The 17,954-nt window shown below is 41.5% G+C and overlaps 2 protein-coding genes across 10 annotated transcripts in view; one reads left to right on the top strand and one right to left on the bottom strand.

The window, feature by feature from the left end:
• Positions 1-9,892, top strand: part of BMAL1 (basic helix-loop-helix ARNT like 1) — a 53,298-nt gene extending 43,406 nt beyond the window's left edge. For all 4 annotated transcript variants that reach the window (XM_055721777.1, XM_055721776.1, XM_055721775.1 and 1 more), the window contains 7 exons: positions 1,395-1,501; positions 1,851-2,001; positions 2,618-2,706; positions 4,621-4,729; positions 6,507-6,600; positions 8,503-8,605; positions 9,193-9,892. In XM_055721777.1, the coding sequence (XP_055577752.1) occupies positions 1,395-1,501; positions 1,851-2,001; positions 2,618-2,706; positions 4,621-4,729; positions 6,507-6,600; positions 8,503-8,605; positions 9,193-9,353 (814 nt within the window). In that variant the 3' untranslated portion in view covers positions 9,354-9,892. The remainder of the gene's footprint in view (positions 1-1,394; positions 1,502-1,850; positions 2,002-2,617; positions 2,707-4,620; positions 4,730-6,506; positions 6,601-8,502; positions 8,606-9,192) is intronic.
• A 275-nt stretch (positions 9,893-10,167) lies between these two features.
• The window catches only part of BTBD10 (BTB domain containing 10), a 29,835-nt gene continuing 22,048 nt past the window's right edge, over positions 10,168-17,954 (bottom strand). For all 6 annotated transcript variants that reach the window (XM_055721783.1, XM_055721784.1, XM_055721781.1 and 3 more), the window contains 5 exons: positions 16,177-16,279; positions 15,307-15,427; positions 14,013-14,210; positions 12,490-12,600; positions 10,168-11,293 (listed from right to left, as the gene is read on the bottom strand). In XM_055721783.1, the coding sequence (XP_055577758.1) occupies positions 10,983-11,293; positions 12,490-12,600; positions 14,013-14,210; positions 15,307-15,427; positions 16,177-16,279 (844 nt within the window). In that variant the 3' untranslated portion in view covers positions 10,168-10,982. The remainder of the gene's footprint in view (positions 11,294-12,489; positions 12,601-14,012; positions 14,211-15,306; positions 15,428-16,176; positions 16,280-17,954) is intronic.

Here is a 17,954-nt window from a genome sequence, read left to right as displayed (position 1 = left end):
ATTGTGACCATGTTCTGTCTTCTGAATTAAATGGTGTGCGTTTCAGGATCTTTCTGGACCTGGATGGCTTGTCCTGCTTTGTTCCTTTCTCAACTGTTTCTTCCTGCACCAGGAAGTCTTAGAGTGAATTCCCTGGGTGGTGGCTGTGTTCTGTGCACAGTGGTAGCAATAATGTGCTGTCCCTTCCCAGATAAGCCATACTTTTGAGGGTATGTGATCTTTTGAGGGCAGAAGGCAAATGTACAGATCCCTAATGTACAAGGTGACAGCAACTCTCTTTTCTTCTCCCGCCTCCCCATCTGTTTTGTTTTTCATGTTGGTATTCTGGGTTAGGTGAGCAACCCTAGTGAAGTTGTTACACCTTCTAAACCACTAACAAGTCAAGAAATAATTCTTGTAGTCTTGTTTTAACATGCATATCTCTGGGTGTTGAGCATACTGGCCCACAGTAGCTTTTTCCTTGTCGAGAGCGACCCTTTCGCCTTGCGTTGGGCTGTTGTATGGCTCACTGTCACTTACTGCAGTGTTACATTGCGTTTTCCTCTCGGACTTAGTTTAAAGCTTGGGTTACCATGTTGATGTACAAAGTTTTTTTTTCCTAGATGTCCTCCATCCTTGCCAGCAGCTCCTTGAACACTACTGAGTCAGATCAGGAATCCATGTCTTTCCCATGTTGCAGATCACAGGTGTATGTCGTTGTAAAGTTTTCTGAGGAGGAAGAAAATGAGTTGACTTTGTGGCTGGTTCTGATGAAACAATAAGTTCGTTTATTTGCTTCTCCATTTTCAATCGAACACGATCATGAGACATAGTAGGTCTCTTAGTGCTTTCTCAGGAAACTTCTATTTGCTAACCTTTCTTTTTTATGGGTGTGGGTGCAGGGTTTGCTGGGGTAGGTTTTTTGTCCCACTCTTAAGGCTTAGGATTTGAAGGGAGAAAATGCTCCTGAAACACTCGTTATGCTACAATTTGGCCTCTGTGCAGCAGCTGCACCATGGGTACACGGGGAATGTGGCAGTTCTTCAAACCTTTGTTTGGTTTTTGATGGTATTTTATGCAGAACACCTTGTATTATCTTCTGACTGTGACAAGGCAGCTTGATTTAGGTTTAAATTCTGAAAATTACAATATATCTCCAAAGCTTTTGAAAGTCTTACATCCCTTCCAGTGGCAATAGGTCAAATATAATAGCTGTTGGTGTTATGTACTTTTTTTAATTACCTGAGAATTAAAAACAGTATTCTTAATCATTTATTTTTTTTGCCTTCTAAGCTGGAAATACTTTTCTGCATTACTTGAGCCTTACCCAGCTTCAGTGTGAGTTTTAGTAATCTGTCACTAATACTTCAATTTAAAAGAAATTTTCTACCCCCCCCCCCCCTCCCTTTCCCAAGGGCGACAGCCATTCTGGCATACTTACCCCAGGAACTTCTAGGTACTTCGTGTTACGAATATTTTCATCAAGATGATATAGGACACCTTGCAGAATGTCATAGACAAGGTACGATTATTAACAATTTATTAAAGAAATTTTCTAAAAAACATTGGGAACAATTGTGTATTAACAACAACCCCAAAAACTGGAGAAGATTTGGATACCTCTTTGTTTGCAAATGCTTCAGTCAAGAACACTGTGCTGCATGTGCCAAACAATATGATTATCTTAGACTTCCATGGATTTTTAGTGATTATTTGAGGTTCAGGTTGGGTGGGGGGGATAACTGCAGAGGCAACATTTTCCTTCAGGGTTGAAGGGGAGGGGTTGACTGAGTTTTCCCTGATAAGGGCTCTGCTTATGCAGTAGTGGTGCCTGTTTGACAGAGGGTAACTTGCTTTCTGCCTGTCATTAGTTTTGCAGACAAGAGAAAAAATTACGACTAACTGCTACAAGTTTAAAATAAAAGATGGCTCTTTTATTACATTGCGGAGTCGCTGGTTCAGTTTCATGAACCCTTGGACCAAAGAAGTAGAATACATTGTCTCAACAAATACAGTCGTTTCGTAAGTATTTTTCTCTTGGCGGATGCATGTAAATACTGATGGCTTTGCCCTGTTTTCAGATTAGATTTGACCCAAATATGTGCACATCTTCTCTGTGACAATAGGTGTCTTCCTCTGGTAACACCCAGAACTGCATACCTGGGGAGAAGGAAATTAGTTTAATTTCAGTAGTTTAATATCTGCTTGTTAAAGCCTATACAATATAAATAAATATAAAATAGAAAAAAAATAGATATTTTCTTTCTTTGGGAAAAACTGCAGTCCCAGTCTTTGTAGGACTTAGAGGAGATGCACTTCTTTGCTTTGGGAGGGGCTTCTCCTCCACTTTTTCCATAAGGGTTCTGTACAGGTGCAGTGACTTTGCAGTAGAATAACTGCGGTAGAGGAATTTTCTTCTGAGAAGCTGCTCGGGTTCTGCATTGCCCACTTTGAGTTGTAACATGGTTTATTTTTGTTGTTTGTCTAGCCTTGGTGTCAATCACAGTGCTTCTTTCACAGAGGCGATAGTGGCTCACAAACTACTTAAATCCTGAAGCATTCCATTCTGATGCACTGGCAGAGTAGCTGTCTTGCAGGTTTTTCTATCACTGATTCTTCCAATTCTTGAAATCCACAGCACCAACGTACTTGAGAGTGGAGACGCAGCCTTCCCACAGCTTGCAGCTTCTCCACACAGCATGGACAGTGTGCTTCAGGCTGGAGAAGGTAACTGCTGTACTGCGGGAATTACTGGCAGTCATGCCTTGTTATAGCAGCTAATCCTGCATGTACAAATTTGCTGCCCTTTTGCATCGAAAATTTGTTAATATCCTGAAGAAAAATAAGTTTTAGGGCAAAAAAAGTGCTAATGCAGTTCATGCTCTGTTTGAACTTAAATACCAGCTCTGGATGGAAGGTGGTCAAAGAGAAGTGAATGAGCCAGTTAAGAAACAAATGCAAACAGGGTTGGAGGAGTGACGTGGGGGAGAAACAAGGGGTTTGCCTCCATGGATGGTGCTATTTGAACATTGTCCAAGAGTGACTTCAAGCTTTGTGGTCAGTGTGGATGACTGCTTGGAGGGCAAATGGATTGTATAGTTTGGCCGTTTGGCTTAATGCCCTTCACGTGCCCTTAATGTGACTTCTTGTCAAGACTTGAAAACTGACCTCTAGTAATCATCGTGGGCTTGTTAGGAATGCCGCAGATCACCAAACCATCTTTTATGACAGGTGGTGTGCAGCATAATGCACAGCAGCGCTGGATTTAATAACAGAGCAGGGTGGAAGTGCGGTAGAATAGAAGGATGCAGTGGCAGCCTGTGGATGAAAGATGGGGATAGAAAGCTGGTGATAATACTGAGATTCTTTCCAAAGAGTTGGGAGCCACTGCTTTTAGAGGCCCTATTTACTAGATGCTACTTCTATCAGCTATGCCTTTATAACTTCTGTCAGCTCTGCTTCTATAGCTGTCGAGCAAGGATATCGATGTCTGGAATTACTTTGTAAGCTGTACACAATCCACTTAGCAGAACAGTGCTGGGCTTTTCAGTTATCTCTGTGAAAAATGAGTTTCAGTAAGTGAAGCTGGAGGGGGAAGGGTGGCAACACATGGGACAGCTGACGGGTAGGAATGGAAGCTGCCACGTAGGCGTGATGGTTAGTAATTGAAGGTGGAGTAATGGCAGTCACGTGGTGACTTGGGCCTTCTGAGAGTGGAAAAAAATATAGAACAAACTATTACATAGAAATAAGGTAAGCTTATTTTTGCCACAAAACAGCCTTTGGAAAGAAACCGTATGTATGATGTCGTCATACGGACAGTTCTTGTTCCCTGATGAAAAGAAAGTTGAGTGGAGTTTTAATTTCCAGCGGTTCTGGCTCTGCTAAGGATTTGATGACCTTTTAGGTGAACCTTCTCATCTCCTGAGGGTCTGAGCCACAGGTGCTGAGGGTTGCTATCGTTAAATACAAATTTCTAAAAGGCAGCAATTATCCATTATGGATAAGCCATGCTAAGGGTTCTCTTGCCCTTTCAGTACATGATCTTTTCTTTGCTGTGCCTTGGAGTGTGTCGAGCTCCTTCCTGGCCACCTCTCAAGTGTTGTGCAAGTGACAAATCACATTAAAGTAACAGTGAGTTTCTAACTGTTCGGCCCTCACTTTTTCCTCCGTTTTTAGATACTTGCAGTTACTTACAGGGGGGTTATTTATATTCATCAGGTGGCTTGGGCTTATCCTGTATTGAATGGAATATGTGCTAGCAAGGTCTTGACACAAAGAAAAGAACAAGCATGTTTGGAGATAAACCTCTTCAGGCACAGGATAAAGCAAGTCTGACAAGCTATTCTGTGCCAGCTCAGGAGAAGAGGCACCACCAGATGCTTGGAACAGCCAGAGTCTGATAAGGGTCAGGGTATGCTGCGTACCTTGTTGTGGACCTGCCGGCGCAGCAGCGTGTCCGAGAGACACAGCATAGCTCAGTGCGAGTCAGAGCTTTCCGTACATTTGAAAGTACTTGCCAGCTGGTAGAATTGTAAATAAATAGGGGAAAATCCTGCAGCTTGTCAAAGCGTGCCTAAATACAAATGCTTTTTAGAAATGGTTTGGGAGCTTTTATCTGACCTTAAGGTTTCATTTCAGGTGGCCCAAAGAGGACCCATCCTACTGTGCCTGGAATTCCAGGTGGAACAAGAGCTGGGGCGGGTAAAATAGGAAGGATGATTGCTGAAGAAATCATGGAGATTCACAGGTGAGAAAATGGTATGAAGTTAGAGGAAAATTGGTATTGCTCTTTAAGAGGATATTAAGGAAGTCTTTCTTCAAGCTGAATATGGAATGATACAGTTGTGTTTTATAAGTAGACAGCTACAGGTGCCTATTCAGAACGCTTCAGGCCATCAAAAGCCCATGGTGAAAGAATGAGAAAGTTACAGCCTTTCAGCTTTCTACTGTAAAAGACTAATATTGAAACTTTTTTGTAATGGTGATAATATTATCTGTTTACCAGAAACTAGTTAAAAAGAACTGCTAACTAGAAACAATTTCCTTTCCAAGACCATTCTTTTCCCAATGACTTAAGGGTGTGAGTGGCACAACCTCCAAATGGCAAAGCTATTGACTGTATGCCAATAAAAAAAAGAAGAAAAGGTTTGTTCTGATGTGATCCATTGTGCTCAGATGCTTTTAAAGTTGCTAGATATGTAAGTTCAGCTTTTGTAGCTCTCCCTCCCACAGCTCTTTGACGTGGGACACGATGATGAAGCTCTGCCTTCCCAGGGCAGTCCGTCCGTCTCGGAGACGGACGTCTCTGGGTGGAACAAGTTTTGCAGCACCCTTCAGTAAGGGACTGTAGCGATACACGGCTGTATCTCAGAGCAGCAGTCTTATCTCTCACCTGTGTGAGCAGCTACTTTCAGTGGTTGTCACTTGATTTCTATTGGCTAACAATCCCAGTTCTTCATGAATTTCCTCTTGGGAATTATTCCCTTTCCTATAAAAGTGGTCTCATCCAGCAGATGTTTAGTGGCAGTAAAACATTCAGTCTGTTTCCCGTAGTTTTGTTTCTGCTGCAAGCCAGGGACTACTTACAGTATTGTTTAAGGGAGCAACAGACCTATCGCATATAGCTTCTTTCCTGTCCGTAAGAATAGGAAGAAGGAGAAAAAAAGAAAGAAAGAAAAAAAAAAAAGGCACACCAAGACTGAACCTACACTTAGAAACTTTAACCATCCCTTTTAGTACTTGTAAAACACTTAATTAGCCTCAGTGAGTGTAGTAGTATAGCTTTACTGCTTATGTTTTCATTTCATTTCAAGACCCTGGGTTAGTTCCAGTCCTTTTTCAGCAGCTGTTACTATTTTCCAAGCTGCCTTCTGTTCAGCTTTCCCAGGGGAGCTCTGCCAAGGATAAGGTTCCCATTTCCATTGCTTTTCTCTGTAACTACCCCTCCTCCCTTTGGTCTAGAGGTTTGTTGGTTCTAGTTAGTACATTATTCATTAATAAAAAAATACTTGATCAAGCTATGGAAAATTGAAGTGAAAAGTGCTGCTTTGGCCAGTTTGTAAAAAAAAAAAAAAAAAAAAAAAAATAGTAACTGTATCGAATGTTCAATGTATTTGTGTAGCTCTGTGGCAGTAGCTCATTTAAGGACTTTAGGTTATTGGGACTGAGGCAGCTCAAATTCTTAGCTGGTCTAAATTGAAGTAAAAAACAAAAAATGAGGCTTTCCTGGGTAGCCAGTACACCTTCCTTCTGACACTGTGAAGGCTATGCAGGGGAGGAGGAGGAAGAGCTTGCAGGCTGAGCAAGCTGGACAATTTACATAACTGTTTATCAGCTGCAAATAAAAATGTAGCATCTGCTGATTTGAGTAACGCTGAAGGGTGAGGAAGTTACGAAAATGAAGTTCATGCTTGTTAACACCTTATGCTTGTTGATAATAAAGCCAGCATTTGAAACTCCAAGTCTCTGGTACCTGAGTCTCAAAGTTGCTGGTAAATTAATTCCTTATTTTATCAATATTCTAGGATAAGAGGATCATCACCTTCTAGCTGCGGTTCAAGTCCCCTGAATATTACCAGCACACCACCACCTGATACGTCCTCCCCAGGAGGCAAGAAGGTAAGAACTGGCTTTCCAAACACTCATGTAGCAGTAGTGGCAAATAATGTGAGATGATGCTTATAGAATTACTGGTGATGTTGAACTCCTGGCTGCTTGGCTGGAAAAATCAAAGTATTCTGGTGGCTGAAATCTCTTAACAGTGCAGAGACCAGTAGTTTTTAAACACTGGCAGCTTTTGAAATCCACCTGCTCTTTAGGTATATAAATTATTTTATTTTTTTTTTAACAGAGCTGCAAGGAACAGCTCTTGTCCCATCTCTTGATGCTCCAAAAACTCTTTAGCACCCCGTACTGGTGGGCGCTGGAAGTGCTGCCGTTTGGCCATCACGGTGCTGGGGGGGAACGGGCAGGGGACGGGGCCAGGCGCATCCCAGCTGTGCCCAGCGACAGGGCAAGGGGCAACGGGCACAAACTGCAACACAGGAGCTTCCATCTGAATATAAGGAAAAAATTCTGTACCTTGAGGGTGACAGAGCACAGGGACAGAATGCCCTGAGAGGCTGTGGAGGCTTCTTCTCCGGAGACATTCAGAACCTACCTGGACATGGCTCTGTGCAGCCTGCCCTAGGTGACCCTGCTTTAGCAGGGGGTTGGACCAGATGATGCCCAGAGGTCCCTTTCAACCCTGACCGTTCTGTGAATCACAGCAATTCTACTGTACTGCTGTAGCACGAAATATGACAATTAGATGCTTTACTGCGCACTGACAGTTTTAGTTTATAACCAATACCATGGACCATGCCTTGTGCTAAGACAGCTTGAGTAGCACTTACATACCATTACCAGCACTTAACCACCTGAACACACTTGTACTGGCTGCATTTAAGTTGTCTAGTGGATTGCTGCTTATGGTAATTATGTTCAAAGCAAGAAGAGCACTTATCTAAATCCTTCTGTGCATTTGAACACTGCCTCAGACTGACTTTGTTTCCCCCCAGAAATCATGATGACTATACATAAGAATTGCTTGTGCTAGAGCATGTAGCTGTCAGTAAATATTTCTGTTCTATTCCTGACTCTCTTTGTTCCAGCTTCAAGTTTTATTTCAAGAACAAACTGAGCTGTAATCCTAGGAACAGTTATTCTTGCTCCTTCTGCCCTACAATAATTCCGCACCTACATATAGCAGGAGCTACTGTAATGTAATAAAGGAAAATACACATGGAGAGTTGTGTGTTTATAATAGGGTTACCCCCTCAGCATTTCTCCTTCGTTGGAAGGTTATGTTTGCTAGAAGTATCCCAAGTTCCAGTGGATGCTGCCCTCAGAAGGGAGCTCACAAGTGCTTATGTTCCAGTGTAGACATGTCTGAGCAGTTGAAAACTATGGTTCCAGTTCAGTTATTCCCTTGCTACTAAGAATCCCAGGGAAGGTTCTTCTGTTCCTGGTGAGCTCTGGTGTACGCAGTGCTGCTGTGCTGCTCCACACCAAAAGCTGGTTGGACTTACGATCCAGGAGCAATGCTGAGCCCATGCAGTCTCTCTACCTGGGATGATTCTCCTTTTAAAGTTAGGGATCTTGGTTGACAGTACTTTACTGTATTTGTGAATTCAGAAGTATTCTGTAGTTAGCTGTAATTACTATCACTTGCAGATGGAATACTTACAAAGCTGACCCACAGAAATCACCTCAGGACTTTTCCCAGTAGCTTTTCTCAAGTTTAGCATGTAGCACTGATTTGATCTCTTCCTTTTAGATGGATAGCATATCGCCACCAGACACCTGCTTGATGGGAGTAATACAGAGGGTAGTAGCTGCTAGTTTACAACTAGTCTGATTAGCTAGCTTCTTTTTGGGAAAGCCCATCTTCCCAATATTAAAAATCCCCATACAGGGATATATTTGAGATGTAACGCAAGATTTCATGCTGTTTCATGGCTTCTATTTTTTTCTTTCAAGATATTAAATGGTGGCACTCCAGACATTTCTTCAGCTGGGTTACTGTCTGGGCAAATCCAAGACAGTTCTGGTTACCCGTACTCTGACAACTCCTCTATTCTCGGTAAGTGAAGGCACACGCCAACATCCCTCGGTACCAGCTACGTGCAGACGACTGTAACGAGCTGGTGGGTTTTAGCAATAACTCGCTTTTACTGGCCACAGGCAGCATAAAGCCCATAACCTGCTGCTCTGTTTGCCTGAAGAGCAGTCTGGCAGTCTATTTTGCTGGCTTACTTTATATTGTAATTTTTTTAGTTCCAGGTGAAGCCTTTCTTCTCTTGCTGAGTCTGTGAATTAACTGAACTCCTCACCTGCTTTTTGTGAATGTTTTTAAACAACTGAAGACAAGCAAAAAGGCTAGGCTGGCTCTTAGATGTTGATCTAGATTTATTTTTGAAGTATAGCACGTAGGATCATTCTTAGGTGGCACAGTGTTTTTTCCCTGAGGAGTGACCTAACCTTTGTCCTCTGCCCAGGTAGTGGTGGTACCACTGAAACAGGCAGCCGGGGACTCAGACAGATTCATACTCCCAAAATGGTTCAGGCTGTTCAGACATTCTACCTCGGGTCACAGGGCGAGTGCCCACAGCAAGTTGCATCAGCAGAGCACCGTGAACTCCTGGTAACTTACTGTATTTATGCTTACAGGGGAGAACTCTCACATAGGCATTGACATGATTGACAATGATCAAGGATCAAGCAGCCCCAGCAACGATGAAGCAGCCATGGCAGTGATAATGAGCCTTCTTGAAGCAGATGCAGGTCTTGGTGGCCCTGTAGACTTCAGTGACTTGCCGTGGCCCTTGTAAATGATGCACCTGGCTTCAACATCTGAGTATCAAAGTGCATTTACTGGTGGAGTTCTGCAGTCTGTGAAACATGTTGGACTGAGAAGCTTTTATGTACAAATTACATGAAAGCTGTATCAGAAAGCAACTCATCCTACCATGTGTAACTTCAGACAATGTGGAATAACCTGCTACAGTGTTCTCTGTGTTGATTTGTTTAGCTGTGTATAGCTTGCAATACTTGTATATTTTGGATTTTGTTGTTTGAAATTTTTTTTAAAAATCACTGTGCAACTCACTGGCATCAGTGGTAGCTTTTATATGCAAATGACCATTTCAGATGTATGGTGTGTTTTTACACTGCAAAACAGTCCCCATGTGGATCTTTCTTATACTAATTGTACCATAAAGCTGTTTATTCTTTCTTGTAAGAATCCTTTACTATAAATATTGTTAAAGTGTAATGTATTAGACAGTTAAATATTTTTAAAATAAATGTTTCCCTTGTTCTAAGATGGAGCTTTTACTTTGATAAAAACCCTGCTGAAAGGTGCATGCTACAAGCCGTTGGTGTTTACCATTTCTTCACCCTTAGGGGGAAAAGGGGATTACATAACACTGCCTTAAATACATGTAGAGGACCTTGCCCCTACAGTAAATTACTACAGCTTCTCTAGCACTTACTCTTAGCATAACATTGAAGCCGAGAACAACAGTAAAGTCTGACACTACCCCCTTTCTCTTGAATACCTGGGTTTTCACTTTAATACTAACCATCTTCCCCTGAGGAAAGAAAAGTAACTGCAGAGTCTCATGCACAGATAACACCAACCCATTAAAATAATGGAAACTTTATTTGCATGAAAAACTTGTTTACAATCATTAATAAATGAAGAATGAACCATTTGCATTTTCCTATTTTATGACACTTATGAAAAATGTATTAAATAAATATTTGTGAACAGATTAAGGTAAGGCAAGATTTAAGATAAAGCCCCTCTCTGTCGTTCACAACTTTTGAACATGGCTCATGCTGCAAACAAGTGAAAAAATTCACTGAAGAACTTAGAGTTTAACAAGATGTTACATGGGTAATTGAATCATGTCCTCAATCCAAAAACCCAGTAGTAAGTAGTTTTGTGCTCAACCATGTAGAACAACTTGAAAAGGGTCAATCTATTCAGAGCAAAACTATTTACAGTTAATACTTTTGATAGAAGCACTTTGTTAGTATTGTGCAATACATTTATAAAAAATGGCTTCAAATTCCATTTATCAACCATTTGTAAAGTGCTACTATCAATTCCAACTCTGCGTTCTAACGCCAGTGTAACACCACCGCTGTACACCAACCACCAGCATCCCATGGGTTTGGATGGGCTTGAGAGTGAGGACAGTCCAGCATACAAATCACCAATGTCACAAACCTACCAGTAAACATGTACATGTATGTAACGGTAACCCCAGGGCGTTTGATCTGTACTCTTCCAAAAACAAGCGGGCGCTTCCTTTGGTCTTGTCAAAGGTCTGTACTGCAATATCCTAAACACCGTTACACAATGGGAAAAACTGGCATTGCAGCATAGTATGAGTTGAGTACAGAGTCACTTCAAAGTAAGTAGCATGCTTTTGTTTTAGTAAGAGTCGAGATCAGAGCGGTGGGTTTTGTCCCTCGGTATCCATCTCACTGTTACTAGGTGGAGGATGAATAGGCAGAATATCCAGCTCATCTACCTGGGGGGTGGGATGCATTACTACAAGCTGGTCCTGGGGTATATCTGCTGCCGCCGCTGCCAAATTTGTAATAGATTTGCTTTTCACACACTGGAAGTCGACATGGCGACTCTTTCCTTCCTCCTTCTCCCATGACATCCGAATAAATGGTCTTTGGACGTAGTTGTAGATCACCTCCGGCCTTCCGCCCGGCCGCTTTTTCACTTTCTCTTTGTATGTCGGGTAACCTAAGAAACAGAGCACAGCAGCAGGTCACCTTTTCTGTACTGTGTAGTTCGGGGCTTTCTATTACAAGACAGCAGTGTGTGGGCGCACAGTAAAGATCAGCAGTTGTCACCGTCGGCATCCTGAATGGGAACAGGTGCCATCATGGTGTTCTTAACGTTATCTGTGCAACAGCAGCTTAGCTAGCAACCGGGTTGTAAGGAGAGGGACTACAGTGCTATCGACAGAACGTAATGCCACCAGACCCTGCTTCCAGGCTTCACAGGCACAGCTAGTGGCTCCTTCCCCGAGCCAGAGCAGCCAGCTGTTTCTCAGGCACTGTGTCCTGGAAAGTGGGAAAGGAGCAGAGAACAGCATCGCTCTGGGCTCTGGTTTCAGCTCTCAAGTGGAATCCTCACACATTCCTCCCAGCTCTCCCAAATGATAAAAATACACTCGTTTAGACCAATTCTCAATTCTGCTTATGTTGTGTTAAGTCATCTCTGCCCACTGCCTAAGCAATAGTTTTCATTACTAGGAAGTTACATATTATCACAGGGCACTAGCATTAGAGTTTAGTCAAACAGTCGTTCTTCACCTAAAACACAAAGTGCCAGCAGAAACAATCTGGAACAAGCCAGCATTATGCACAAAACCGGTTCTTGTGTAGTTGAAGGACATGCCAGTCTGAAGGCTCACACCTTTTTCAGCTGAACTCGCTTATTTTAGAGATCACAAACACTTAAAAGCATTTCCTTTTGGTTTGCAAATTACAAACGTAATAACAACAACTTGGTGAGTGAATGATGGAAATCCTGCAAATTATAAAGGCTGGATTTTTCAGTATTTGGGGTCAATGATCAGAAGGAAAATGAAGTGTAAATAAACCCAGTTGTTGCATTCACAATAAAAATCTGACTAGTTAATGTAGATCTCTTTTGCAAAGCCAGAGCTGGGATTTTACAGATCAGCCTCCTAACTTACGAGGTTTATTTCAGATTAACGTTTCTTTGCATTTCAACGATCCATTTAATAGTTTTGTAAACTTTTTGAAAGTATTTACTTGCCACAATTTTTTTCATTTCAAGTCCTGAAAAGGACACCAGACCAAGAACAGAATATACGAAGCTGTAAGAATGCAAACACAAATGTAAAGCAGAGAAGTGCAGCAGACCTTCCCAGAAGAGTGAGTGTGCAAGCCATGCCATGCTTCTCTTACCTTCAATGCCCAGGCGGATCTTCTTGAGCCCCCTTTCCTTCAGAACTGATTTGGCCACATCTCTATTTTCAATGTATTTGAAGAATCTGTACAACTTCGTGCTGTAAATTACTAAAAATACATTTTAATGAGGAAAAATTGTACTGAAAGATTAAACTTTTAGTCTTAAAACACAAGAGAGTTATCCTTTTCCCTGTTTTGCTTTACTCTAGTATTTCTATTTCAGAACAGGGGGAGAGACTCAAGAACTCTTGAGAAAACCGGCTTAAGGCACTGTGAGTTGGGCTGCTTGCACATGTCTTTTCTCCCTATCGATTTAGTCTGGCTTATCCAATTAGGGTTTTTTTTTGTTGGATTTAGGAATGCAATAGAACAAATCTCAGAGTAAACCTCCCAACTCCACCTGCACCAAAATAATAATAAAAAAAATAATAACAAAAAAAAAAAAAAGACACCTCCATTTTTTCACTTTTTGATGGAATTCCTGCAGACAAAAGAAAAAAAAAAATCTTCCCATCTTGTTGCCATTATGCAAGAGAGATCTGCAAATCAGTTTCAAAAACCCCAGATTTGTGAAGCTGAAGGAGGAGGACACCTTTGAAATTTAGATGACAGCACCTTAAAAGATGGGACTGGGGTCATCAACCCTGTACAGCTGCAGAGATCCAAATCTACTGTTCATGAAAAGTGGAAAAGGCAGGGGTGTGCTTAACTAATCGCTTAGGGTGGGGGGTATTTTTAATTGACATCTTTGAGACATGAAGGTTCTAGAAACCCAAGCCAATTGCGTTACTACACTAGAACACTCACTAGTCACATTTGTTCTCTACTTCCATCAAACCACCCTTCTTTAGGAGAGGCTGCAGGTTTGGGGGTTTTTTTGGGTTGTTTTTACTGGTGTTTTTAATTTAAAAAATCCAAACAGAAACTGTAATACCTTCAAGAGACTTCTAAGAAGTTTTTATACTACCGGAGTACAAAGTATCTCCAGCTCCCACCTGCCCCCACAAACCCCTGAATTTCAATTTTCACACTGAAGGAACATTTTCAGCTACAAGGACAGCACTGACAGAGGGCAGGGCACGTCACTCAGAAGTGCTTTACTTCATCTATACACCAAACTGTTATACTTCCAAAATACTGACAGACTTCCCCCCCCCCCCCAAAAAAAAAACAAAACCCCCACCCTCTAGTTCTTCTCCAACAGTAAACAAGACTCCTATCCATTTTTCTCATCAAGCTCTTTCTGAAAAATTATTTCCTTCTCCCTCGTTGACTGACAATACCTTAATAATAAAAACTAGCTCCTCTCTTTAATTAGATTTGAACGTAACATGCAACAGAGACTTCTGTGAAGCAAAATACAAAAGCAGAGCTACCAAAAGTAAGGCTGTTTTTATGAGACATTAAGGATGTTGAAAAGGCTTTGCTGCCAGCACTTACGTACAAAATACTTAAATCAGCACATTCACTGCTACCCCTACCCTAGCGTGGGTTGGTGGAAACAATGAAAATAAACTTACTTTGTGAATACTCCTCTCCCATTTGTGGGGGATACTCTTCATCCCAGTCAACAACGTCATCATCTGTCAGCACAACAATGTGGCACTCCCTCTCACCACTTTGGGCACTGGCTACCATTAATGGGAGAATCATTTCTTCTAGATAAAACTCAAATTGCTTGCGAGCACCATCATTTGACAATTCATGCATGAGAGCACCTGAAGCAAAGTTTTAAGCATAGGCACATTTGGAAGTTTGTTAAAAAAAATGAAGGCAGGAATAAGAAACAGCAGTTCTGTTTATTTTGTAGTATTTACTGCAGACACCCGTAAAGACACTTATCTGTTGGTTTGTGTAAGATCAGAACATTTTCAAATGTTTACCAGAAGTTCAAACTGACTGTCCTGCAGATATTGACATAACATTGGGCAGGCAGAGGAGTGACCTTGAGGAGATGTCCTTCAGCTTTTACTACTACTAAACATTTGGTAATTGTGTATAAGACTTCTCTCAGGCTTCCCAAAAGACATGTTTTCTAAGCCAGCTGCTGAAAGAGTACAGCACGCAACCCACTTTTCATAAGCAGTAGCTTAAAACCCAAAGCCTCTCAAAACCCTCACAGCATGAGCTGCTAAATCCTCCTGCTAAGGACAAAGTGCACCGAGAGCGTGACTCAGCAGGCAACACGCCGCGAGGGCACGGCGCTGCCGGTGACGGCACAGGTGCCCCACGCAGATCTCCCAGCTGGAACGCCACTGCTTGGCCCTGCGCCGGGCTCTGCACAAACACCACGAGACCAAAGGAAGCAGAGGCACAGGCCAGGTCACGTAAACACTGGCCATAACTCTGGCTGTGCTCAGGGAAGGAAGGAGCTGAAGAGACACCACACGCTGGGAACCACGAGGCACCCTACACCACCAGCGAAGCTGCGCTACTTTTGCTAGCAACACAGCTTAATTCTCTTCAGCAAGAAGTTAAACAAATCATCCTCCCTGTCCTCTGCAAATAAAGATGCCACTTGAAGTTACTGTATCTGTACTGCAAATGCATCAGTAGTACTTCACTTAGCTGGCCACAGAAGAAAAACATGACTATCAGACACCAAAGTATCAGAAACAATGTTTTCCAAAAAGTGTACATCCATCCTTTTTGAGACTTTATTCCGTAAGAGATAAAAAGGGATGGATTTTGCTCACGTAGTGTCAGCCATGTTATTTACCTCAATAAAAGATACAATTTGGAATTACTCCCCCCTATATATTTGCTTAAGTTAGTCTTCATAATTCAAATCATTTTAATAAATTCTGCACTTACTAAGATCTCTGCATTTAATAGTACTATACTCGAAGGAGATACAGAGATAATCACACGCTTCTCTCAGTTCAGGAATAGATATCCCATCAGGGCAGCGTATCACTCCAGTCTTGTAGTAATCCTACAGTAACAGAGCAAACAAAAACCACAATGCACTTCAACATTAACCGACAGAAACATTTCAAAATTTCAGTTATGATTCTTTCTCCACAAGCAAGCCCCCTAAAATGTATACAAGGAAGAGATATTAAACGTTGATACACCTGAGGACAATAAAACTCACAATTTTCTGAGCTGCTTTCAGAGCAGAGCTCTGATTGAAATTGTTATTTAGGTGCCAGTTATTAATACTGATTATTGCGGTGTGTGTATACTGTATTTTATCTATACTTCACTCAGCTTTTGCTATTCCGATTCTGCTGACCAAGCAGTATGGCAGCTCTGCTTTGTGTAGCTCTGAAACACGTAAGGGGCCATTTTCTTCTCAGACTGAAGTTTGCTTTTCTCCTGTTAGCTGCAATAAGTTAACTTCAGTACTCCGTTTCATCTAATAAGCACAAGAAGGGTTGAATATATCTGAACTAGGGTGAACTAGATGCATAGAAGGTGGTCAAAAAATTTCTAGCAGGCAGTAGCTGCTCAGTTCATTTCAGGCGTGCTTCCTCTCTCTCTTGCTGTCACATGTACATGTCTAGAAAATCTAGGCGTGTTTTCATATCAAGCATTTTTTCCCCCTCTAGAGAACAATATAGAAGAACGGTATTTATTCCATCCACGCAGTCCAGATATGCAGGTAAGGCTAAATCAAGACGTTTCGCCTCTTAATACTCACAGTGCTTGTTCTAACAGTACTTGCCCCTGAAAACTCACCAAAATAGCACGAAACACAGTGGAACCAATTCCTTCAGCAACTTCATACTCTCCTTTGTCATTAGGGCGTGTAAAGTTATGTTCTCTGCCTGATCCAAACATCCTGCTCAAGAACAGAAGTAATTTGGTTAGAATCCCTTACTGTGACTACTTTTTTTTTTTTTTTTTTTTTGTAAATCTGAAAACTAAGATGTCAAAAATTGTGCTGAAACGGTAGGGAAAAAACAACAAAAAAACCAACCCAGCCTATTCCGTCTCGTTCAGTTTGATTTATGTTTAGCAAGACTACTAGAAAATAGGAAGCAGGCCTGTGTAACTTGGGAAAGTCTAGTTTTATTTTTCCATCTTAACTTGCCAATATCCTTTGATCTAAACAGAAGTTAGACCAGGCCATTTCCTGCCAGTGCCAAAAGTGGGGGAAACCTGAAACAAGTCTGCTTGTGGGATACTTGCGGGGTTATGTGGCAGAACAGGTTTTGTTGTAGAATTCTCATTATTTAAAGACATTTAAGGTAGTTAAGGAAACTGAACTTGTGTTCAAGTACGTGCAACTTGCCTCAATTTCATTTAAAGGATTTAGTTAATTCAAACTTTAAAGTAACATTCTGATAGAAGATACCCATACTTAAGGGTAGCATGTACATTTCTTCCCTCACAGATGCAAGGAAAGTTAGACCAAGGAGAAAACTGCAAGTCCCAAACAGTATCTGACTTTTTAACACACCTCTGATACAGAATTACACCCTAACCTTCCAAAAATTATTACCAATCTGCTCTTCATTTTGCTTACAAACATACCCCGATGGCAAAGCTCTGCTTTCGTATGTACAACCCAGAGAAACAGAGCTGGCATACCCTGGGCATTTATAATGGGGAAAGGAGTAACTTTTTTCACTTCATGATTTGACATGTGTTTTCTGACCACTCTTCAAGACAAGAAAGAACGTTTAGGAAAGAGCTATAGGCTTAAGGCAAATAATACATTCTTATTACAGTTATTTTTGCCTCCCAGAACCCTAGCAAAGCTGTTCCTATTAGGCTGGGACATTCAAGCTAGGACACTACAGTGAAGTGTCCTGTGAACTGACTTTGGGGGAAAGCGGGTTTATAAATAACTTGTGTTTTAGAGCAGTATTTCCGTATCTTTATTAACCTACTTTTGAATTACCATTAGATAAAATAAGCTTGTTCCTTGAACCAATCCCAAAGGGAGAATAACTCAGCAGCGCACACGCGCACACAGAAGTGTGGCGCGTTAGGCAGCACCGCTTCAGGGCTGGGCATGGAAAAGGGAACTCTCACCCCGTAACTTCATGCTGATACACTCCCAGTTTATTGGTCTGGATATTTACATGTATATATGTATGCACGTATTAGACATACACAAGTGTCTTACATCATTGATTTAATTCTATTAAATTATTTCCCTTTACAGTTTATATAAAGAAACATTTTTTGCTTTCTCTGTAACTCTTCCCTGACTTTTCACAAAACAGGGAACTGAGGTACTCTTTATCCCACACAGTGGTGACTTAAAGCAGAAATTGTTTGATCACATTTATTAGCTGTACTTTGGCAAACAGCTTTTTACATATACCTATATATCTTAAATAAGATTATACCCTTATGGGCTGAGAAACAGCCACATTTTAACGAAAAAAGCCAAATCCAAAGTGACACGGACATAACCCTTCATCTCTTCCTTGCTGCAACTTTGTAAACAGTGCTCTCTACATTCGGACAAAGCAAAACCAGCCAGTATTTGAGTAAAGCATAGA

This window comes from Falco cherrug, chromosome 10 (assembly GCF_023634085.1).
Source record: "Falco cherrug isolate bFalChe1 chromosome 10, bFalChe1.pri, whole genome shotgun sequence".
NCBI classification, from domain to species: Eukaryota; Metazoa; Chordata; class Aves; order Falconiformes; family Falconidae; genus Falco; species Falco cherrug.
Note: the sequence above shows the minus strand (reverse complement) of the source record. Positions and strands in the feature narration are given on the sequence as shown.